Source organism: Brachyhypopomus gauderio, chromosome 1 (genome assembly GCF_052324685.1).
Source record: "Brachyhypopomus gauderio isolate BG-103 chromosome 1, BGAUD_0.2, whole genome shotgun sequence".
Classification (NCBI taxonomy): Eukaryota; Metazoa; Chordata; class Actinopteri; order Gymnotiformes; family Hypopomidae; genus Brachyhypopomus; species Brachyhypopomus gauderio.
The window spans coordinates 25,505,774-25,531,801 of record NC_135211.1 but is presented as its reverse complement, the minus strand read 5'-3'; the positions used below and the strand labels follow the sequence as shown (position 1 = coordinate 25,531,801).

Genomic DNA, 26,028 nt, shown 5'->3' with positions numbered 1-26,028 from the left:
AGGAGTATGCAGGGTGGCACACATACCTTAACCCTAAACCCTAACCCCCAAACTTTAGTTTAATAGTGGGTAAATCCAAGGAGACCAATGAAGAGGTAAAGCGGTGTATGTGAATGTAAAATGTGTGCATGTAAAGAGCCTCCTGCTGGTGGCCTGGGCTTACTGCACTGAAACACCCAAGAAGGGAGGAGCCGACCTGTTGACCACAGTGCAGAGCTCAGGTTGTGGCTCTGGTGTGAGGCGAGTGTGCCGTGCTACATGTGCAGCTCCAATAGTTTTAAACGGAATATCTTCATACTTGATTTCTATTAGTAGATTGGGAATTTGTTATTACATATTTGTAGATGTAATGTATTTGTAATTATGCATTTGTAGATGTATTTGTAGTTATTACATATTTGTAGATGTCATGGATTTGTAGAGGTATTTGTAGTTATTACATATTTGTAGATGTAATGTTTTCTTTTATTTCCTGATTTATTTCTTGCCCAGTTTAGTTTTATTCCATTGCAGTAGATCCCTCATCCACAGAAGGTTGTCTTCCTAACTGTGAATCTAAAATCCCATGGGCTATCCACACAGAAGATCCACAAATGAAGCAAAACCGGCCCAAACGTTCCACAGCCAAAGCCTATTATCACAATCCATCCCAGCAGTCCCCGGGCCAAACTGGCTGATCTTACGGTGCAGGCTCAGGGAGATGTTGATGACCCGTTCCTCAGCAAAGCTCTTCAGGCCAGGGATTCTGGAGCACTTGAGCTGAGTGCCGGCAGGCGTGTCGCCCACGTGAATCCAGCAGACCGTTTCCTGGGCGTAGAGGAAATCCATGGCTGTGGTGTGTTTGGTGCTGGTATAGAGGAGGCTGCTGCTGGAGCCGCTGAGAGACGTGGCCTGGATGCTCTGGGAGTTGGCGATGAGCAGGACGGGGAGGCGGTCCACAGGCACTGAGGATAAAGCATAGAATCCTGGTTAGGTCGAGGCTTAGAGTTAGGGTTTAGGGATTAGGGCCAATCTGCTCTGAATTGGGACACATTAATGGATCTTTCTCACAATAATGCTATGCATTCGATCTGTCACGTAGGGCTACGCCCCCTCTCCTCGCTGTCACTCCAGTGTATCTGTTCCTCGTGGTTCTGTTGTTCCTTGCCCGTTAGCCCCGTCCTACTTGTCTGTCTGCCTGGTTTCTGTCTGTCTGCCACGCCCGTATCGTAATGTTCCTCCACTTCATTTCCTTCGGGATTAATAAAGTACCTATCCATCCTATATCCTGTGTCTTGTTAGTTCCATGTACTTACACAGTCCCTGTGTTTCCCTAGCCCTTTTTCGGTTATTCGTTCTCTCGTGCTTTTGTGAATTCAAGTGCCCTGTTCCCGGTATTTATACTCTCTGTTGGGTTATTCTCTGTGCTGTGTTATCCTGACTGGTTTTGTTTCGTGTCTGTCTTGATCATGCCCCTGTATCTGTCAAACCTGGACGGCTCTCCTGTTATGACCCCTGCCCGTTACCACGACTTCGATTATGGAATCCCCTGTAATAAATCTCGCTCTTCTCAGCGTTTGTGTCTGTCCCCTCGCTCCGCAGCACATGCTGCGTTATAGAATAACCGACCCTACAAGACACAGCTGAGGACGATTACGACACGGGCGTGGCAGACAGACAGAAACCAGGCAGACAGACAAGCAGGGTGGGGCTAACGGGCAAGGAACAACAGAACCACGAGGAACAGATACACTGGAGTGACAGCGAGGAGAGGGGGGCGTAGCCCTACGTGACATGATCAAGCTGCTCGTTTTAATCAAGAATGTTTTTTAAAAGTTTAGAAAGTCTATTTCTGAATGTCTGCAAATTTTTTATGTAGTCATCTGTCTGTGCTGATGTGCATCAAGAAAGCATTTGTATTGAGACAAAAGCCTTGGACTTAGCTTGGAGATATTACTCTTGTATGATTCATCATGATTAATCAAGATTTATTAAGAGTAATGGTACTCTTACCATTCTTGGCCTTGCAGGAGCGGTTGTCTGGCTGAGCCAGGTATCCCTCCACACAGCTGCAGGAGAATGAACCCTCTGTATTTGTACATGTCTGACTGCAGGTCCCATACACTGTGCACTCATCAAAATCTGAACAGGAAAATAATACACTGATTAAATTGTGTATTCGTATTATGCATTAAGGACTTATAGGCAACCCAAACTTTTTAAAAACAATTCTTCACACCCTTTTAAGAGAGAAATTTATTTTGTTCCAGTGATGCACTGTTTATAGCACAAAACTGACAGTCTCATCCAGTATTTTTGCCACTATGAATATCCTAACCCTAAACAAGGTGAATACCCTAACCCTAAACACTGTTGAAAGCTTCTTGCAGATTCTCAGAAAACAGCAGTGTACCAATTTTCATTCTTTTCCTATTTATAAAATACTCCCTGTATCTTCTTGGCTTTGGTAAAGTCACCAAGGAGACTTTAGACTTCCAGAATACTTTTCCAGAGTGAAAGTGTGTGTGTTGGAAGAGACGGACCTTTACAGGTTTTCCCATCTTGGCTGATCTCATAGCCACTCTTGCAGTAACACAAGGGACCTGTCCTTGTGACAGCACAGTTGTCCTGGCAACCAGCAATGGTACAGTTTGAAATCAGCTCTGCAAATTCAGACAAAACACAGGGTTATCAAAACATAACAGTTTATCAACACTACAATTATCTGCTTAACTATGCAAAGGAATTATAGAACTATTTGATGCCATTGCTGAGAAAAACGACACTGTAATGTTACAGTAAAGTATCAGAACATGAGTGTGATGTATAATATTTCCAAAGTATAATATTTCCAAGTGCTTGGAAAACGTTCATCAATTCATCAATTATTTGAGGGTGTTACCATCCTCACTGAGCTGTCAAAGAAAATAATCAAAAGTAAAGTGCATTTAAAATTTTAGCCTACAAAAACGTTCTCTGCTTCAACAGTTCATATCTTCTGTGGAAGAAATAAAAAGGGAATCTCCACTCCGAGTTCACATTTATAGGTCCTGCTCATTTATGAACACTCTCTTGGCATTTGTGTGCCTAGATGAGATTTCACACAAATTCATCAACCAAAAGAAAGTAAGAAGAGCTTCAGCTTTGGTATTATTATTATTGTTTATATTATGTTTACATATAAACTCTTTTCACTTGAACCGTATGATTTTGGTTTACCATCACTAACTACTGGTTTATAAACATGGCCATCTCTCCATCATGTTGTTGCCATGTGTCAGAATGGTCAAATAGGAAGGTTAGTCTCAATTGCATTCTCATTTGCCAATATTCTGATCTCAGAAATTTCAAAACCTGCACATACACCATTCCCTACACACACACACACACACACACACACACACACACAAGATTTATGAAGATGTCCTGTCCCTTCTATTGTTCTGCATAGGTTAGGGTTAACCGTAATCCCCAACTCAGGACAGTCTGGACATGAAAACACTTGCCATTAAAAATCATGATGTGGTATTCATCACAACCCCAGTTAATGGGTCAAGATGTGGTTACCATCACAAACTTAGTTGTTGATAGTTCACTCTCAAATTTCTACTCTTAGAAAATAATACAAGAATGTGTGAATAATAAAGAACATTTGTCTAGCTGTACAGTTGTACTGTGCATACAAGTATCAAAATTTTACAGTTGTGTCCAAGTAGCACAGATTTGTTTATCTGCATTTTTTATTATTTTTTTTTTTTTATGGATTTCCTGATCCTGTCCTGCACGTCTGCCGGGCTAGTTAATTACACTTACACTAATTACATTTTTTAACAAGTGGGGTTGTCATTTGTCATTAAACTATGCTGTATTAATTTAATTACTGTATTCACTATACTGTATTCATTTAATTACTGTATTCATTTAATTACCATATTCATTTCATTACTGTATTTCATTTAACTATGCTGTATGAAACCCTCCCCCACTCTGTAAGGTCTGTTCATTTCTGCCGCCTGACCTTGTACTATTATCTAGAGATTATTTGCTTCAGGTTCAGACTTGCTCTAAGGGTTTATCTGAGCTTTATCGTCTGCCCTACTTGTCTGACTGTGGCTGTGCTTGCAGACAACATGCAGTACTTTCCCATAAACCCAGAGAGGTTAAGGTCACATGACCACTGAGACTAGCTCATCAATGGTGACATTAAAAGATTCTAAAAGATTTGGAGATAGTTACCAAACAGTCATACAGCACAATGTTGCTCCACAACCCATATAAAGAACAAGAGACAACAGTCTACCTGAAATACCAGCACAATCTAATGAGTATTCTAATATTTACCAGAAAAATTTAGATTTTACATAGAGGGTTAGAGCCACATAGAGGAAGAGCGTTCACGCGGGGCTAGCGTTCACACATCTCACTCATTCTAAGGGCTGAATGTACTTTAAGTGTTATTGAAACAGCCACATTTCAGCAAGAAAAATTTATTTATCACAAAATCAGACTTGAGGTTTTTTTTCCAAGCTGCACATGTATAGGAGGATTTCACAGGACACAATGCTTACCACCCATCTAAACATTTATATTAGACTGTGACAAATCTCCACATCAACAGACAGATGCGTACACACACACATACACACACACACACACACACACACACACACACACACACAAAATCCATACCAACTCCACATCCAGACACACCACATTATGCTAAGCTTGACCAGACAGGAGTCACATAAGGGCTGTTATTACATACATATCACATAATGTCGAAGAGCTGAGAGGAAGTGGAAGAAAGATAAGTTGCCTGTTTCTAAAGACGCTCTTCGTGAAAGCCTGTTGGCGTTCTGCTCTTAGGCCACCTACCTCTCTATCTGCAGGCATTATCTCTGATTTTACCATCCCTTCTTCATATAATTTATTTAATCAATTTGAGCCGGTATCTCTATCCTCACTGACCAATGTAGTTCAGCATTTACAACCTACAAATTGTTCTACAGATAGCATTCCTTCTCGTCTGTTTAAAGAAGTATTTAGTACAGTGTCCTCCGATATACTTTTGTTTATTAATTCTTCTCTTAGTACCGGATGTGTTCCAGCTGCTCTCAAACATGCGGTTGTACAGCCTCTTATTAAAAAGAAAAACCTTGATCCCTCTGTGTTGTCAAATTTTAGGCCCATTTCTAAATTACCATTCTTATCTAAAATTTTAGAAAAAGTGGTTTTTAATCAGATTCAATCATTCCTAGCAGCTAATGATATTTACGAGAAGTTTTAATCTGGCTTTAAACCTTTACATAGCACTGAGACAGCACTATTGAGAGTTTGTAATGACCTAATGGTAACTATTGACTCAGGTAGCCCAACTATGTTAGTGCTTCTCGATATGACAGCTGCTTTTGATACAGTGGATCATGAGATCCTCTTATCACGGCTAGAGCAGTGGGTGGGTATTACGGGATCTGCTCCTTTATGGTTTAAATCCTATTTAACTGATCGTAGTTTTTCTGTGCAGTTAGGGGAATTCACTTCATCCACCGCTCCCCTTACTTTTGGGGTCCCCCAGGGTTCTATCCTTGGACCGATTCTCTTTTAACTCTATATGTTACCATTAGGGTCAATTTTCAAGAAATATAATCTTTCTTTCCATTTTTATGCTGATGATGTCCAGATTTACTTGCCTTTGAATTCTCAATCTGTTAACCCTGTACAGACATTACTTGATTGTTTGACTGATGTTAAAGCCTGGATGTCTGCAAATTTTTTAAACCTCAATGATAAAAAGACTGAAATTATTATGTTTGGATGTGGCCCAGCAGATATAGCCGCTGGCTCGTTAGGCCCCCTATCAGCAAAGCTACAGTCTTCCGTTAAAAATCTTGGGGTGATATTGGATGATAGGCTGAAATTTGATCGCCAGGTTAGCTCAGTTGTGAAAAATAGTTTTTATCATTTAAGGGTTTTATCTAAAGTTAAAGGATATCTGCCATATAGAGAGTTTGAAACTGTAATTCATGCTTTTATTACTACAAGATTGGACTATTGCAACTCTCTCTATTCTGGCCTTGACCAGTCATTGGTGCGCCGTTTACAGCTTGTGCAAAATGCAGCAGCCCGTCTCCTTACTGGTAAACGTAAACGGGATCATATATCCCCGGTTCTAGCCTCTCTTCATTGGCTTCCAGTTGCTTTTAGAATAGATTTTAAAATGTTAAATGTTTACTTTTAAAGCCCTTAATGGACTAGCCTCTCAATATTTGATAGAGCTTCTTCATATTCATGCTCCTGCTAGACTCTTGAGATCATCAAGTCAGCTTCTTTTGGTCCCTCCTAGAACAAAACTTAAAACCAAAGGTGACAGAGCCTTTGCAGCAGTAGCTCCTAGGCTCTGGAATAATTTACCTGAGCACATTCAATCTGCTGATTCCCTTGAGACTTTTAAATCTTCTTTAAAAACATATTTATTTTCATTGGCATACAATCATAGTTAAGTACATTTTTAATAGATTCTATTTCATTTTAACTGCCTATTTGGGCTATTGTATTTCATGTATTTTATGCTACTGTTATTGTTATTGTATTCTTTTTTCGTTCATTGATTTTAACTACTTGAAAGTTGTAATACTGCTGAATTTACCTTAGCTTTGATATCGCTTCTCATTTGTACAGCACTTTGGTCAACCTCGGTTGTTTTAAATGTGCTATATAAATAAAGCTTGACTTGACTTGGTGCAAGTATGTAACTACGACACAAAAGGCCGACGTACCTCGGCAGTGTGCGCCTTCATCGTTGTCATCGGGGCAGTCGGGGGTGCCATCACACAACCTACTGGCGGAGATGCACATCTCTGTGCCCAGGCACTGCTGTTCATTGGGGGGACATCGCCACGGACGGCTGTGCGGGCCTGCAGGACACACGGGACATTGTCGTTTACAAGAGCAACACGTAGGTTGTTAATGAGTCTTTTGGTAAGTTTCAGACATAATATTATACAATATCTTTACAGCCTATTGATGTTCAACTAATATGGCAGACATCCATAGCATCACATATTTATGAGCGGATATCTTCACCTGTCTGCATGTAAAGATCTGAGACTTCTGTAATAAACATTTCTGTGCTTTCTATTTCAAAAAAATTGAATGGTGTCCCCTGTAAACTGAGAAAGTGGAGTCGCTCCATCTGGATCAAACCAGCAAACGCGAGGCTCCATCTCAGGAACATGCGAGTGCAGCAGTAAAAGCACAAGGGATGAGGTCATATCCTGTTTTCCTTCTGTGTTTTTTTTTTCTTCCCAGTCGAGTGACTAAGGCAGAAGGCTGAGGCAACGTCCCAAACACACCAGACCCTAGCGAAGGATCAACTAGAATAGAGCAAAGAGGATAAGCATTGGAAGCAAAGTAGTGACCCATGCCCACATCACACACCCCAGCAGAACAGCCCCAGCAGGACAGTCCTGCCCCAGCTCCATGTCAATAATCAGTTGAGTAGTGGGTCATATACCCGAACAGTGAGGAAACTAGACAAATGCAGAGCCATAAGTTCCAGTATAGATTCTAAAATACACAAGTGAAACTGCAAAGGGGCCGCCTGCACCATCTCTCTGTGCCTGTACCATCTCTCTGTGCCTGCACCATCCCTCTGTGCCTGCACCATCTCCTCCTCTCTATTACTCTGTCTCATGTTCAAACTCAAATCTGGTGGCTCATTTTGTAGTAACACATGGAAATAAACAAAGAAAGGAAGGTTGACACTGCACAAAAAAGAGTAAGACGGAAAGTGGGAAGGAAAAAATGGGAGATGAGACAGCTGAAGAGGTGACATATGGAAAAATGGAGGGAGGGAATGAGACAGAGGAGAGAGAGAGACAGGAGAGAGAGAAAAAAATGGAGAAACAGTCTCATGAGCGCACTGGCCCAGGCCACGAGAGCACACACCGCTCTGGTTTTCACTGGCATGACTTCAGTGAAAAATGCACTAATAATGGAGGAGAGGCACTAATAATGCATTAATAATGCGAGAGAAACAGGGGACCTCTTTTTTTTTTTTTTTTTTTTTTTTAACATGTCTTGTTCAGTCATGAAGGGAAGCACTAAAGCTCATTCAGTTCAGTCACTCATTCTAACAGAATCCAGCTTAGGGTGGTGAGTTTCCATCGCAAGCAATGAATATAATGCATGTAATGCATACAAGCAGACCCAGCAGCTTATATACACCATCCTGAACACCCTTAACGAAGAGTTCAGAGATGAGCAGCAGAAACCACTCAGCATCAAATTAACTATATGCTGAATTAGACAGGGATGAAAATTTAAATGCCCTACTGCTACAAATATGCCTAATTGGTATATTATATTATTTATTATTATTCTATTGTTATTATTATTAGGATATTATTATATCTAGGTTATAGCTTGTCTTTTTACATGTCTGTATTAATTTTGAACATTTCATGTTATTCACGCTAATAGAATAAGCCTGCTCGTTGTGCGTCGGGAAACTTGCTCATTGTCAACCGAAGTATGACGTTCAACTTCAGCGAAAGCATTAATTTTGCAGTGCAAAGGCTACAAAATAAAATTGACACAAAGGTGTTTATAAACACGTTTATTAAAAGTTGAACAACAAAACGAAGCCACAGCTTATGAATGGCTATGGTATTTACCTTTTTTTGAAAAAGCTTTAAAATAAATGGATTTCACTATGATATCACAGCAGAACAACAAACGAAGGAAAGAATAATGAATGAAAATATAATAAGAGCAAGAAAAATATAAAACACACAAACAGAAAGCATGACTTCCCAAAACGCACTAAACTGTAATAACTTAAAATGTTAAGAGGGCAGACATTGTGTAGCCTATTCCAACACGTTTACATGTCAATGTTTCTGGCCAAAAAAGCAAACATGTTGACCTTCTCTGGCTTTAATAAGCTGTGGACTGGGGTGACCACACTACCCACGGTGCTGAAAACTCTTTCTGAGTGCGTGCTGGTAGCGCATATGCAGAGATATTTTCGTGTGATTTTTGCCATTAGCAGAAACCTGCTCTTGGCCATTCAAAGGCAGTGGAAGGTTTTTTCTCTCCTGACACGTTAAAACCTGGGTAGAATTATCACCATATAGCTTATTTTATACTCCTGTTCTTTTATAAATCATTATGTTTGTATATAGTAGGCCCCTTTTAAATTTGGTCATGACGACTCCCCCCAACGATATCATCGTCCATCGCAATGTTTCACTGAAAATTGCCAACTAAGGAGACATCGCCCAACCCTAGTTCATAGCTTATAGTTATATACCTGATTTGATAATTTTCCGTACAATCCCTGCTAAAGTTCTAGGTGAAGGAGACCTAAAGAAGGTCAGTGCATGTTTGTGGAAAAACAAAAAAGTAGGCATGGCATCACGATGGTTACCATTCATCTTGATGGTGGGTCATAAATGACATAAATCAATGAGTTTGGCACAACCCTATGCTGAATCATTGATTCCAGTCAACTGAATCATTGTGAATATTCAAAAGTAAGGCTACAGAACCCAGTAGTCATATAACAGGCAGATCATGACTTTTATGAAGGTAACACAGTGGGTAAACCAAGACCGTTACTCAGTCAGAACAGTTCTCGGTCAGCATGACCTACACATCCAGATTCCGCAAACAAACAATGAGCTCAGATGAGTCAGGGACCCTGTCTGTCTGCCACCACTACTAATTTGTAGCCCAATTTAACATGTTTGTTACTCGTGTGTGCAGTGAGGTGGCACCAAATGTGTACAGAATGGAGCTCGACGAAAGGGCTTTACATCCATTAGCTAAACCATCAGGGAAAAAACTCAAACTCTTGTATGCATTTTGACACTACTGTGGTGGGTTTGTGTCTTGGGGACAGGGGGTTGTACTGTGAACACTTAGCAGCAACATGTGCCCAGTTCTTAAGTCTCTTGCAATATGAGGTCACCAGGGGTCACGCGACATTCCTGAAGGGTTAGGAGAAGATCACCCAGTCTGGACTGTTAATTTTGTTCAGGGGTCATATATGCATGCAAGGTTTTGAGACTCAGAAAGCCAGAATAAGAGTCACATGACGATGTCGATCCCAGGAGGAGGTGGAGACTGTGACACAGCCCACATTTCATGTCTGAAATTCACACTAAGCAGCCAGTCCAAAAATCCATTTTCTTTGGAAAAAGAGAGGTAGAGGAGCAAGATTTTACAGACACCTGAACAGAATCAGTTCATCTGAACAAAGGCAGTTCTGAACCAGTTATTTTACAAGACTGTTTCTGTAAATAACATTTTCTAGCATGGCTAACTAAGAAATCACATTTTGTTATCATCACACGTGAGCTGTGAGCAATTCCCCCGATGGCTAGATAAACAGAAGTCTCCAACTTGACCCAAGTAATTTTCCCAAACAACCGTGGAGTCAATCGGTGCTTCATCTTTCAAGTCTAAACACACATTGATAGTCATCTACTTGCAAGCAGACAAAAGCCGTTAGGCTGTACAAGGCTTCAGAAGGTAGCTACCTTGAGGCATGCCAGAAACAACTTGTATAAAAACGTTTATAAAAGTCACACGCATACACGCACGCATGAACACTTGAAGGCGTATTTATATAGTACCTTTCAAGGAGCCTAAGGTAACTTTTCAATTAACATTTAACATACACAGCTTTTACATCCAATCACATGCCGAGGAGAAGCAGCAGCCAATTACAACACCCAGGACAGAGGAGCATCCACACGTGGAGACACAGACACACTCACTCACATGACCATAACTGTATTTGTGCAGGCACCACTGGACATCCACGCATGTATATATATTAATGTATTTATGGAAATGACAGTTACTGGAACCCACATGCAGCCAGAGTCAGTCTGGTGATTCTCTATTAATGTGACGTCTGCAGGCTGAGCTCAGGGGATTCATTTTTGCTGAAATATCTGGTAGCTTCTGAATCCCAAGACTACACTTAGTGCTCCTTAAGCCTCTTGGATTAGGGTTAAAGGTCAGGGTTAGGGTTAAGGGTTAAAGGTTAGGATTGCCCTAGGTTTAAGGTTTGAGTTTACCCTCTTGTCATTCATACTGATTCAGGTTATTATATAACAATATTACATAACACCCATTTGGAGTTTAGGCCCCCCGCATCCTACCCAATGACAGAATAAGAGGTCTGTGTTTGCATCCTCAGCATAAGGCCTGGTGCCACCATGCAACTTCCACCCCAAATACACACACTCCCACTCCCACACACTTTGAATCCTATTTTCGCTCTCTTTTTAGATGAATAGGAGAGATCCATCAACATCTAGAATAACTACAGGGTAGTGTAGGGCTGTATGGTAGTGCAAGAATGCAGGGTAGTAGGGTTGTAGAGGTGTATGGTAGTGTAGGGATGTATGGCAGTAGGGTAGTGCAAGAATGTAGAGTGGTAGGGTTGTAGAGTAGTATGGTAGTGTAGGGATGTATGGCTGTAGGGTAGTGTAGGGATGTATGGCTGTGGGGTAGTGTAGGGATGTATGACTGTGGGGTAGTGTAGGGATGTATGACTGTAGGGTAGTGTAGGGATGTATGGCTGTGGGGTAGTGTAGGGATGTATGGCTGTGGGGTAGTGTAGGGATGTATGGCTGTAGGGTAGTGTAGAGATGTATTGCTGTAGGGTAGTGTAGAGATGTATAGCTGTAGTGTAGGGATATAGGGTAGTAGGGCTGTAGGTTAGTGTAGGGATATAGGGTAGTGGGGCTGTAATTTACAAGGTTAACAAACAACTAACAATAATAACTAAAGGTTAGTGTAGGGATGTAGGGATGTATGGCTGTAGGGTAGTGTAGAGATGTAGGGTAGTAGGGCTGTAGGTTAGTGTAGGGTTGTATGGCTGTAGGGTAGTGTAGGGATATAGGGTAGTAGGGTAGTGTAGGGATATAGGGTAGTAGGGCTGTAGGGCAGTGTAGGGATATGGGGTAGTGTAGGGTTGTAGGATAGTATAAAGATGTATGGTAGTGTAGGGTAGTAGGGGTGTAGGTTAGTGTAGGGATGTAAATGGGCCATATTTTGTCAATTGTGATTTTTCACTGCAATCTAAATTTGTCCTCCGCGTTTTACCCATCTCTGCAGTTAGAACACACACACACACACACACACACACACACGTGATTACTAGGGGACTGTGGTGCACACGTGCCCAGAGCGGTGGGCAGTCCTAGCCCGGCTTGGGGTTAGGTGCCTTGCTCAAGGGCACCTCAGTCATGGCCTCAGGTCTGGTAATTGAACACAAGACCCTCCGGTCACAAGACCAGTTCCCTAACCACCAGCCCATGACTGCCCCTACACTGTAAAAAATCTTTGTTTGCTTATGTTCTGTGAATATAAAAATTTATGTGGGCAAAGCATGAAACATAAAAATAGTTACTCCAAAAACAAAAAACGAGTTGTGCCATCAGCTGCTGCATTTTTACCATTCAACTTAATATTTTGTGTTCAGTGAATGAGCATTATGGTTCTCAGTCAACATGTCAAGTCCAAAGTAAAAAACTGTGTTGGGCGAGCAATAGTGGTAGTGGTGAAACTAATGCGCATGCTCGAGAGAAGATTTTCTTGGCGCCTTCTGCACCAAAACTAAAATGAAGACCCAGCGTTTCACCATTTATCTAGAGGACTTCAAACATTCACTGAGTGAAGTAAATGTGGATCTTTACTAAGCTAACACAACTAACTTGGTGGTGTTTGTTGAGTTTGAAATTTGAACTAGGTCGTATTTTAACATATTTTCCAAACGTATAGTTATCAAAACTAGAGCTAAGCCAACAAGTTGTTTTTCAGTGTTTAACTTTGCTATGAGTTTAGTAATGTTAGTGTTAATACTGTTGTGGTTGGCAAGGACAAGCTACCGATTAACGGTTAATTAACCGTCACGCGTTAACTGTCCGTTTGGAATTTAACTACCTCACGTCGGCAAACTGTTAGCATGCGGACTAACGTTAGCTACCTAGCTAGCTAGATCTGCGTAGTAATTAAGCATTTGCTGAAGCCCAATCGATTTCTAATTAAGTACTTTTTTTAGATACTTTTTCCAACCACATACAGCTCCGCGGTCAGTTCTCCCGTTTCCCTGGATGTGTGTTGTATGCGTGTTAGTGTCCCCCCTCCCTTAGAACCAGTGTGTTTTTGCCGTTAGCGTATTGCTAATAAATTAGCATTGAGCTAACGTTGGTGTCATGGCTCATTCTTGTCCTCCTGACTCGACGACGTTTCAATTTTTATTACATTTATAAAGCAGCTCTCATATGCCTGTTTGGTAATATTTTATGTTTACTTCTTGACATGCAAATAAAATGCACAATTACTTAATTATATTCTGTATATTTTGAATTTACTTCATAAAGCATAAAATGTATAGTTCAGGCAACTTGGATACTAATGAATAATTACCTGAACTAAACAATTGTAGCTGGAACAACATAAAACATTTTGTTGGACTCACTAGGTGTATTTGGTTAATATATAACATTTTGTTGGCACAACTTATTTTCTTTAATTAGACTGAATTCTGTAGTTGTCAGCAGAACTTAAAATTTGCAATTTGCAGAGCTTAAATTAGACCAACTAAAAAAATTAGGTGCAACGGGTCACTAAGATTTTTTTTAATTGGTGAGACTTGAAATTTTTTACAGTGTATGTATGGCTGTAGGGTAGCGTAGAGATGAATGGCTGTAGGGTAGTGTAGGGATATAGGGTAGTACACTCTCAGAAAAAAGGTACTGTTGAGGTCCAATTTTGTTCCTCAAGGCACATGAAATTTAAATGTACCCTCACAAGTACAATATTGTTCTTTAAGGTTGAATTTTGCATCTTTAAACCTCACTAAAGGTGCAAAACATATATTTTTCAAGTAGAGTACTTTTTGTACCTTTTATTAATGTAATTAAAACATTAATACCATACTCATATACTAAATTGCTATTTATATTTCCTTGTGATGTTTGTGTTTTGTGTGTCAAAAACCACCACCACATGTTATATGCTACATTACTATGCTATCTCACTTAAAATACAAGTTGGATTCATAACATCACAAATTCTTAAAGATTCATACAAGGACTGCATGATTTTTTTTTTGTTTTACACTTACTTTTATTAGTAGCAGTGAGTTTTTTCTGTTATGGACCCTTTACTTTGAAGTTATTTAAAATATTTAAAATTTTAACAGACAAGCAGGCAAAAAGTAAAAAAAGGTTTATGTCTGCAGTGCTGATACATTTGATGTGAAAAGGGAATTAGTAAATTAGTAATTATTATAAATATAAACTTTTTTCAAGTGCTCCATATGAACCTATTCATTTTGAACTCATTTGTCAGGAACCCCTCTGATGGTCAAAAAATGCATAAGAGTTTCTTCTCTGGATAGTGATTGGGGGACCTAGTGCATGAACTAATAAAGTTCGCAATTAATGTTACTGAAGAGGAGGCAAACAAATTCAAGGGGAAGTGAAATTTGTGATGCTAATATAACCATATTTGTTTTCTCTGTGTACGCTATAAATAGTAAATTCGAGCTGCTAGCTAGCCAACTACCTAATTAAACTATGTAACACTAAGCTAGTTAACTAAAATTTCAGAGTTTGTATATGCAACTTGAGTTATAATATCATTATACTAGCTAGTTAACTAGTTAATTAACATGTTTTTTTCATATTTGTGAGGTTCTGCGGGATAAGCCAAAAAAATTTGGGTTAGCGTTATTTAGCTAGCACTAGGTTAACTAACTTGCAAGCTTTGTTAGTTAGCTAACTAGTTAGTGATGCGCTTTGATACTCTCCCACCTTAGTGCAGCATGTTTGTTGATGCAAATGAAAACATCACCAATCTTGTCTTTAACCTTTTATTAAAAGCAAGTAAAAAAATAGAGACCTCTGGGAGTACACAAGAGTGAAAAGCCACTCAGTGTGTAACTCTGAACCAGTCCGCTTCTGTCTCCATTTTATAATGAACCTGAGTGAGCCCCCCCTGTTGGAATTCATCGAACTCTGCCTGTTCTCCAAAAACTTTTGTTTTTGCCTGTTTCTTCACAACATTTTAGGTGGGAACTGCGCAGTACGACAGGGGTAGGTGTCGCTAGGTTAGCTAAGCTAACTAGGTTAAGTGCTACGTTTATTTTGTCTATAAGCTAGTAAATTCGAGTTGTTAACTAGTTAGTTAGCTAAAACGTTTTATTGTTCATATTTCAATAAATTGAAAACTGAAAGTTAGGTAAATAAATAAAAGAAGATATTAGTTTTAGTGTTGAATAATATTTGAATGTACTCATTTATCAATACTTTTTCTCACAGGCTGAAAAAACACGTTTTAATAAACATGTGAATGAAAAGAAATAGGCAAAATACAAATGTTGAAGCTGTGGATTGTGGTCTCACAGAATCTATGATTTCATATCTCGGAGTGTTCATTCAAAAAGCAAGCCAAGTTTCACAGATTTGTGTGACAGTGGAAAGAGATTTTGACATTAACACTTGAACCTGTGTCTTCGGAGTGTCATTTGCAGTCTTCAACTGAACCAAGGCATGTGTTTCTAAATCATGGGTTAAAGCAAGAAATTTTCATTTGACTGAAAAATTTTCCTGGCAAAAGACAATGCCAGCAATTACTGACAATGTGGTGTAGTTGGGACAAGGCCTCTTTTGCCTAATTCTACACAATAAACACATTTATAAGGTATATTTATCTAAACAGCCTGTGTAAGGAGAGAAGAGAGAATCTATGAAGCGACAAAATGCAACACCTGAGCAATAAATGTACATAAATGTTTATATAATGGAGTTATCTGGGGGTCCTCTTCCAGAAAATTATTTAAAGATCAAGTCAAATTTAGTGAATCCTGGTGAGTTTTAAAAAGGTATGAAGCTCTTTTGTTTTTATCAGATTCACTATCGCAAAAACATAAGCCATAACATTACCTGCTTTAAGTAGGTATGTTACAAAAAAATTAAATGTCCAAAAATGGCTATTTAAATCACACCACTGGATAGAGCTTTTAAATACAAACAGAACAACACGGGTTCAAACAGAACCAACTGTATTCTCCGACTGTATTAAAGCTAAATGAAGAAAAGTCTGTGATCAGTGGAGAGATTCTTCAGTATAAATAACTATAACTTCTATATTTCACTACAAATTCAAATAAAAATTGAAATGTAGTCAGTCAGTCACTTTACAGTATGGACATGGAATATTATAATGGAATGGAATATATGGAATATTATAATATTCAAAATGAATGAACAAATGAAAATTTTATGATTACCAGAATTATTTATTAATTAATTTAAAGATTAATCATTATGATGAAATGAAAAAAACTACATTTCTATTAATTCTGAAAAAATGCTGTAACCTTGAAAGTGATGTACAAAAAATGAAAATGGACCTTGAATGTGACGTAAAAGTGCTTGAATTCCACCTTTTAAAGGTGTATGAGCCCTGCAAACATGACTTTGATCGTTGCGCTGAGGCGCAGCACGCTCGCTTACAAGGTGGAATTCAAGCACTTTCAAGGTCCATTTCAATATTTCCCAGCACATTAAACTTAATAAAGTTAAATATTTATACATATACTCGAAATGATTTGAAATAATTCGCTTTTTTATCACATTATTTAATGGTGGTTTATTTTCAAAAAGCCCAATCTTAACGTCTTCACGTTCCCTCATGTTTCTTCCTGGAATTACAACGTAATACAGGAGAACAGTTCAGTCAGACAGATATTTGTTGTGAAATGAAGTAGTTACAATTTCAAGCATTTTGAAGTACTTTAGCCTAAATTCCAGCACATTTCAAACCTGGAACACAATGCAACATTAAAATTCATCAGGTAAATGTTCATTCCCCTATTTTTGAGGGGTGTTTCTTTATACTACCACATATCATTTTGGACAACACTGCAAAGACGCGCCAAGTAGCCTCCGCCGTTCGTGCAGGTTTGCGGAGTCACGTGCTACAGTCACTCGCAAAAGTATAATCCAGCCAGGCAGGAGGGAGGTAACTTTTCTACGTAATGTCCGAAAATCTGAAGGCGGGATGACCCGCAAGTCAATCAAGTGACACCGCCGTCATCCATCCAGTGCTGATGATCCAGTGAGAGGATCATATTTCGGCCACAAAACAGATAGCATGCGCGTGTGTGTGGTTTATTATGATTTGACGGATTTTTCCCCCAAAAATATCAAATGACGGAAATCCGTCATAGTGACGGAGAACTTAACCCATGTTCTAAATGTACTTGTTTAAATCAAACCATTCATATGCAGTACTTTAGGTAAATAAGGGTTTGGGAAACACTCTTTAATTACAATCAATCTTAAGTACAAGTTATTGATGTTCTTAGCCTTACGAAGCTTTTGGAAACCAACACCTGGTCTGGTCATTTTTTGCTTCTTATGTTGTCATTGTGGCAACATAAAAATGGCACAGGCAGTAAATACAATGTTGGATTTATTTTTGCGCCTTGCATTTTTCCATTTACATATTTACAGATATGTAAGCTATACATATGTTGTAAAGACAAGCTAAACCAGCCAGAACCAATAGCATTATTTGTGACCTAGCTAACTGCTAAGTGCAAGCCCAATGTTTGGTAAAAGCAGTTTTCACTGTGGTTACCTCCAGTTAACAATATTGAAGAAATTTTGATATTGAAATTTGACATGTGCTAATGCATATTGTGACTTGCGTATTTCTTTTATTCATTACAGTAACAACAGTCCATCCACAGTTTTTCCTGCAATTTTTGTTTTTGCCAAATTCCTTAAAATTGTTCAGACAAAACTGGACCAAAAACAACCAGAGAACTTGATATCTTCAGATGACCACAAGATCATAAGAACACTGTATGAAAGCATGGCACAGCACAGCATGTAGGTTTTTTTTTATTATAAACTATGTAGCCTAAGATCTTATTGCTTTTTAAATCTACTACATTTTATTTGTCTAATTTGTCTGTCTTGTTTTAAATGATGCTTTGCAGGTATCCATCCACAAATGAATATATTCAAGTCTGTAAAGCTCTCATTTTGAAATACCCATTTCTGAAGGACAAAGAAGGGAACGGATACGTGAGTTAAAACATTTGTAATATATGTATAATATATATTATTAATATTAATAACTTCTTGTTTGTGAGATTTATTTTCAATTTGTTTGGGTATTATGTTTTCTATAGCACACATGGCACATGTCTCTAAAAAGTAAGTTCAAATTTGAGAGGACTCCCCTGGTAGATGACGAAGAGGTGAAAAGTATAAAACAGGAATTTGGGTTTTCCAAGAAGCCCCATCAGCCTGCAAGAAGCACATGCAAACAGATTAGGAAGTCCTTGGTGAGAGCTTTGTGTTTATTATTGACTTTAATAGACCCTAAAGTGTACACATTACCAGTGTTTATCTCTCAAGATATACACAAAGTGGGAGTAGACTTATGACAATTTCATGATCAATTTGTTGAATGTATTGCCTCAAAGTTTAGCTGATTTTGATATTGTTTCATCACATGTCTTTTTGCATATAAGTGAACTTGACATACTTTATCCAGTCACACAGTCATTGGATTAATATTCATTTACAGAATGTAGGGACTGCTGGGTTAGTGCTCGACATAAACCTAGCTAATTTTAAAAGCTAATTCCAACCAAATGGAACTGTGGTATAATCACAATAATACACTTCAAATATCATGTTTAGCTGAATAAACATGTTATCAACCCCTTTTAATGTACAGTAGGCTTACAAATTCATGTTTAACTGAATAAACCGTTGAACACGAGTAGCCTACATTTTATTGAGCATGTTTTTTTTCTTCAAGTATCAAAGTAGAACAGCTTTCTCAAGCAGTCATTGATGCATTTTGGAAACAGGAGATGAGCCCCTGGTCTAATGCACCCTCTGTATTAAGGCAAGACACTACAGGTGAATAGGGTAAAAATTTTATCTAATAGCAATCACCATGAAACTTACCACATTGATTACTGACATTAAGAGAATAACTTTTTGTATTACAAGTTTTCTGAAATTTTACATTTAAATATGCAAATTAGGCATTTGCTAATTTGCATATATTTCAAGAACAGAAATCTGAACAATGCATAATGTCAGGTTCAAAATTCTTGTTTCATTTTGTTAACATTAGAATCAAAGGTTTTTACAGAAGGAATTCTGAAGGAATCTCTTTTTATTGCTTTATAAATCAGAAAATACTGTCATAAGTAAAAAAAAAAATCAACTTTCGCCATGTTTTTAGGCATAAATTGTTAGATAATTCAGGCTATAATTGATATATGAAAAATTCCCTCTGTAAAAACCTTCTAAATATAGATATTAATAAAACTGGAAAGTTTCATATATATGTAAGTGCAAGTGAACTGGAGATTTCTGGCTCAGAGTATAAGAAAAAACTCATTTTGAGAAAACGGCCTTCAAAGATATATATTTTGAAATTTCATACATTTTTATTGGAAACCGTTATTCACATCATCAATATCTTATCATATCATTAGCAACAATAATCTAGAGCATCTCCAACAATAAAAGGACAACTAACAGATATATAGAACAATGTAATGACTAATAAAATGGAATCAAATAAAACGGAAACACATGAACACGCATACTGCAACCTGTAGAACAGCCACCCTAGATGGTTGAATATCTATCCTGCACAATAGTTACCCAGTCCTAACCTAGTCCATCCCTGCTCCATATGTAGGTCCCTCACCCTTTCCTGCTGATGTCTTTTCAGCTTCTTAGCTGTGCTCAGAGTCTTGCGCCTACGTATTGCACTGGCAGATGTAACAGCCTCTGCTTTAGAAATTCTGAGCATATCAGCTTTTTCATTGCATTGACTGTTATAATTGTAGTCTGCAGCCACAATCTCTCCATAACAGTCAGCATGGCAGAGGCACCTTCATTAAAGGTGGAGATGGCCATGCTTGCTGCTGCCTCAACCCTGCATTTACCAACAAAGACTGTTTTTGGACACCGTGCCCATATAACAGAGTTAAGACACTCGTTGTTATTTTGAGTGCCTCCATGTTGCATTCTTTGTAGCAGGCTGTCACTTGACATGCGGTGATACACAGGGATGAGCTTCTTCCCCACCTCTCGTGCTAAAAAGTTTCCTGCGTGGTGTTTATGACTAGCAGGTGTTTCTCCATTCTCCTCTGCTTTCCTGTACCAGCACCAGGAGGGATTACACCTGGTGTGTAAGGGGTTTTCATCTGTAGACATGCAGTGGAGGAGACCTGCCCATATTGCTGCCTTCATCTGTTCCAGTGATCCCAGGTTATTAAGAATTGCCCCCCTGTAATAATTCTGTAATGTTTTACATTTATTTGCAGTCGGCTTCCCCACACCCTTCCCTCCTAACTTCCCCTGAGCACTCAATTTCCTTAGTGCTGTACCCATTCGCTTGTGGGCATGATTGACACACTCCAATTTTACAACATTGTGCCCAGAATATGGATTCAGTGCGACCACCTCCCTAAATGCTGCACTGTCTCCATCTGATAACATCTCAGTGTACCGCAGCTGTTGGCGATTCACAGACCTGGCCCACATCCTCTTTGCTGATTCTTGCTCCATGGCCTTACTCGATCCGGTGAAGTTCTTAGCACAGTCATGGTGTTGGTCTCTCCAGCTATCAAACTCCTGCTCTGTTATTTTTTTTATCTCACTTGGCATTTTCCTTCAGGGCACATGCATGACAATATGAGGATATGACCTCATAGTCTATCACAAGTCCTGTAAAGAGGTCAATGCACACACCGATTTCATAATGTGAACTGAAGCCTCTTTCATGCCAAGTGCCATCAAAAGACACACTTATATTAATAACTGCATCTGGATCCTCCCTCAGCAGCTGTGCGACATCTGGGTCTACTTCTGCATAAGCCTGTCTGACCTGCTCCCTGGTCCTGTGCAATGACTCCAGCCCTCTCTCAATTTCTGTCACTAAAATAAAATACATAGGATACCACTACCTGTGCATCTCCTCAGGTTTTATTTATTTTTTATGTCAACAAATCACAAATTATTAAGAATATGCATTATTATTATTATTATTATTATTATTATTATTATTATTGTTGTTGTTGTTCTGTGGATCAGATACTTGTCTCATCCATCTCAACCCTGTTCCATACCTGTCACTCTCTTGTCATGTCTCTGATAAGTTTAAGATGAAGGCCAGGGATCCCCAACACCTTGCTGATTTTTTTTAGTCCCGCGTATCCTAACCCTAATTCATGTGCTAAGAGCACCATTCGCACGTTTACATCAAATGCAACGTCGTTCCTAATTTCATCTTGAAAACGGGGAGATGTATAAATAGTTTTGCGGTACTCATCTCTTTTGCACAGACTGCAAACTAAAATTAAATTGCTGCAGAACCCGTGGTTCTGCGGATCAATATTAATTTTAAGGCCTGTACTGCCACAATTAGGACAAATTAATCCATTTATCAATTCATTCAAACGCGCGACGTGCACTATTAGCCACTGCTGTGTTGCGCAATGGTCTGCCCCACTATCTAAAGACTCCTGATTTCCAATGGACAGTTTACGCATCGATGCACTTCCTGTAGGCATTTTAGTATCTAATTTAGCAGGTTTTCTCTTATATCTTGCAAGCGACAGTTGTTGTCGTCTTTTTTGAGAAGCTTTGCAATGTACTTCTTTCGGCATTTTTGCAGTATAAAGATAGCGCTAAAGCAAAACCAGGAAGTGTGAGCGCTTGTGACCACGTGACGCTTTTGCACAAATCACGTAGTCAGAAATCGACACCAGCCAATGAGATTTCAAGTTTGCATTTAAATCCCCCTTGTTTCTTTCACGATTAGTTGCTGATAGAAAGGAAATGACCATATTTGGATCTGACAGCCTTGTGCAGGAGAAAGAGAGCTTTCCAACGATACCCGTGATGACAGGGTACTGATAACGGGAGCGGCGTTTCATGCTCCGTAAGAACGCTAACTTTTTGTCAATTTAGGGAAAATCTACAGGCGCAAACAGACAAACTGTAAAGAAATAAACACCTAAATGTTTATTTTGGACATTTACTTTCCAATATTCTGAAAGAAGACATGTTACGGAATCAAAATAGCCTAAAATGTCAAAATTGACCAGTGCATGATAAAACGATGTTTTTGCCTGCCGTGTCTCGCCTTAAGAAACCCTATCTCAAAAACTGACTTTTAGTCATTACTTGGGTAGCACGCATATGAGCCATTTTAATATAGATTAATCTAGATTAATTTCAAGATTTCAGTGAGATTAATCTAGATTAAAAAAATTAATCTATGCCCACCCCTAGTTTTCATAAATCCTATATTTGTTAAAGGTTAGACTAACTTTGATAATTTAAAAACTGATTGTATTTTGTTCCAGATTTTGAGAGTGTTTATCCCTTTTACACTCTATATATCAGGGGTCGGCAAACTATGGCACGCATGCCACCATTGGCACGCCGAGGCATAGTCACTGGCACGCGACACACTGGACAAGCATCAGCAAAAAAATATATAATTTAATATAAATTATTATATTAATGGATTATACTTTCGCGAGTGACCGTAGCATGCGACTACGCACGCACACCTCGCGCGAACGGCAGAGGCGTTTATACTTGGCGATCGATCGCGATATAATACTTAATTTGTGTCCATTTACACACACCCCCCCCTTGGTCAACAATTTAAACTCGCCGCCATAGTGGCACACTCATTGACTGGACATGTTAAAGTTGGCACTCCATGTCTCAAAGGTTGCCGACCCCTGCTATATATCCTCAGAATTGTAAGCCATTGTGAACAAGAATGTCTGGGCTATCCTTACAGATGAGGTGTTTTCTGTTTGTTTTTTTTTCTTCTCTATGATGTTTTATCTGGTTCTTCTGTTTTCTTGTCCCCTTGTTTTTCAACCTTCATCATTGCCATCAACCATTATCATTGCTTTGTATTTGTTACTATAATTCTGTAATTATGGTAAATGTTTGAAAACAAATAAAATTTGAGTTCCAAAAAAAAAATACCGAAACCCATTGAATGAGAAGGTGTCCAAACTTTTGCCCTGTATATTGTGTGTGTGTGTGTGTGAGAGAGTGTGTGTGTATACTTAATTATTTTTGTTGATTAGCTGCATCAGGAAATAGGTTGCCTGCATGAAGCAATCAATGTGAGTTGTCGCTTTCAATCTGGATTTGGACATATTGTGTCAAGTGTTCCGAGGCTGACTACAGGAAAATCGCCCTTAGCAAAGCTACACACGGAGGCAAGAGAGGATGCACTCAATGAGGATCTTTCTAGTATGGGATCTTAATCAGTTTTTATGCCATTATGTTTCATCCATAAAGTATTTTTTTGTTGTTCTGCTTTAGCAAATAATTTCAGCTCTTCTGACGTTACCGGCCTTGTTCATCATGCTTGGAGAGGTGTGTTGCTTGTTTTCTTTAATTTAATACAATTTTATAAAGGTTAACTTAAAAAATGTTATTGTTAGTCCTAAAAAACTAAAATTTTACTTTTTTGAGTCATATCCATTGTTGTCTAAACTGATATTCTAGGTTGTGGGATAATGGTTAAAATGAGAAACCATTTTAGCATTTGAGCATATTTAATTGTTACTTCGAGTAATGAAGGTATTGCTAAGCAATAGGGGTGTAACAGTACACAGTATTCATGGTTCGGTTTGCACCTTGGTACTAACCTCATGGTTTGGTATGATTTCGATACAGTGGGAAATGGTTTATTTTGAACAGAGAGTTGTGAAACTTGTAGAATGCACCAAGTACCATTTATATATCCCAGCACCCCATGTGTAAACTGATGTTGTATTCTTTTCTAATCTGAAAAGCATGAGGATGTCTGAAACTGTACGCAGAAAAAGTCCTCACTAGGATTTTGCTCAAGCTCAGGCTTCCTGGATTGTGTTGATTCCACTAATTTTACCTGGATTGCTAATTAGAAAATCTAGCAAGCTTGAGCAAAATCCTAGTGAGGACTTTTAATCTCTGAACCTGGAATTGAAACCACTAGGTAGAATATGTAGATACTGTATGGCTACACACTCTGACATAAAACAAAATCTGATTCACTGAATTTTGTTTTCAAGGACCACTGATGTCCATTAGAGGTGTGCCAAAAAATCGATTCATATATCAAAAATCGATTCTCATTTACTACGATTCAGAATCGATTTTAAATGTCCCAAAATCGATTCTAAGTTGTGGTGAAGACTCGCGTTACGTAATTACAAAATTACGCGAGACTTTACGCAGCAGATTCTGGGACACACTCATGTGCGGAAAAGTTTCAAACCAAATGGAGGAAAGAGATATTCAACCTGTCCCGTCTTCATTTAAGGCAAAAATATGGGTTCATTTTGGTTTTTACTGAATGCCAGGGAAGACCAAACTTGACACAATGTAGCTCGTGTGCAAGGCTTGTGTAACGCGGTGAGCACGGGAACGTACACACCGCGTGAAATAATATAGAGAACCCAAGTTCTCAAGGTGGACCCAAGTGCCGGCTCACAAGAGCAAGACGTTTGATACTTGTCAAATGTATTGGCGAGAGGGAAACACGCACAGCGACCCAGAACAAACAAACAAAAATCGGAATCGAATCGTGAGATAGTAAACGATTCCCACCCCTAATGTCCATAAGTACCATTTAGAGCAGGGGTGGCCAACCCGTCATAGACCAAGAGCCACTTTTCTTACTGTGTTACGGCAAAGAGCCACATCGTACATGGGCGAGTGTAATCTGTTGAGCTGGGGGGGAGGGGGGGGGGGTGGCGGCGGGTGTAATCTGTTGAGGGGGGGGGGGGGGGTGGCAGTGGGTGTCCGCGCGGCAAAAATTACGCAATCGCGGTCGTGCACCTCTCGATTTTTGTGCGTGTGAAGTTACAAGGTGCAATTCATGTACTTGTACGGCACTTTGAAGGTCTATTTTCAGTATTTTCCAGCACCTTCAGCTTAATTTACATATTTATACACATATACTCGAAATTATTCCACATAATTCGCTTTTTATCTCATTAAAAGAGATGGTACCGTGTTTGGTAACAGCAGAAGAGCAGCATAAGTGCTGCATAATAAGCTTGTTGGCGTTTAAATGTACATATATTGGCACCTTCCACACCTTCAACATCGAGTGATCGTGGCATTGAGGATGAGGAAGGAGACCATCCTGGCCCTACCTAGAAACAGTGTTTGCATTTGCTGGAGTGAAAGTAAATTCCTATAGGATGAAGTGCCATCTCTCCCTCCCTAAAGAGGGTGAAATATTGGCCTTCAAATATTCACCTTCGAACTTGAACACATCAATGTAAGTTCTAAATATAACATACAGAAGATACACCAGCTTGAGCTGTCAGTAAGCACTAGTTAGGCTAGATATCTTGGCTAACTAACTGAATTATGTTCATGACATGCTGCAGTATTCACTTAACATTAGCTTGCAATCATAAAGGCGATGTCACGCTGAGTTGTGTTTTTAGCAACAGTAAGCCGTGTTTCTTTTCATGCTGACTAATCATGTGCCCATTTTTATAGTGTAGTGTTTTTATAGCGTAAGGGCATTTATTGAGGGTAAACGCAGGGCAGTAGGCTCACCCTTAGAATCCGACGGACGGATTGCACCTCATTTTCTCAGCTAAATTAAGGCAAACTTGTACTTCTGCGTCAAACCTACGACGTAGCGGGTCATACAGGTCATCTGTTTTTATTGTACAAAATGTTAAGCCAAGTTTTTTAAGTTGCTACTTGTTTGTACATACAGAACACTTGTATTTATGGTCTAACATATTTGATTTGTAAGTGATATATAAAAACAACTGATAATCAAACTTTGATGGCTTTCTTTAATTAATTAAAAACACAATACTTGTACTTTTAACTTTCAGTACTTGAGTAATACATTTTAGAATAAACTACTTGCAATGCTTAAGTACAAAAATGCTGAACACTTCAACTTCTCAAGTCAATTTTT

General features: G+C 39.0%; 1 protein-coding gene across 3 annotated transcripts in view; it reads right to left on the bottom strand.

Moving 5' to 3' along the window:
* LOC143514308 (low-density lipoprotein receptor-related protein 1-like) overlaps positions 1-26,028 on the bottom strand; it is a 148,302-nt gene that overhangs the window by 72,086 nt on the left and 50,188 nt on the right. For all 3 annotated transcript variants that reach the window (XM_077005348.1, XM_077005334.1, XM_077005341.1), the window contains exons 3-6: positions 6,756-6,893; positions 2,523-2,642; positions 1,993-2,121; positions 684-944 (exon numbers count right to left, since the gene is read on the bottom strand). In XM_077005348.1, the coding sequence (XP_076861463.1) occupies positions 684-944; positions 1,993-2,121; positions 2,523-2,642; positions 6,756-6,893 (648 nt within the window). The remainder of the gene's footprint in view (positions 1-683; positions 945-1,992; positions 2,122-2,522; positions 2,643-6,755; positions 6,894-26,028) is intronic.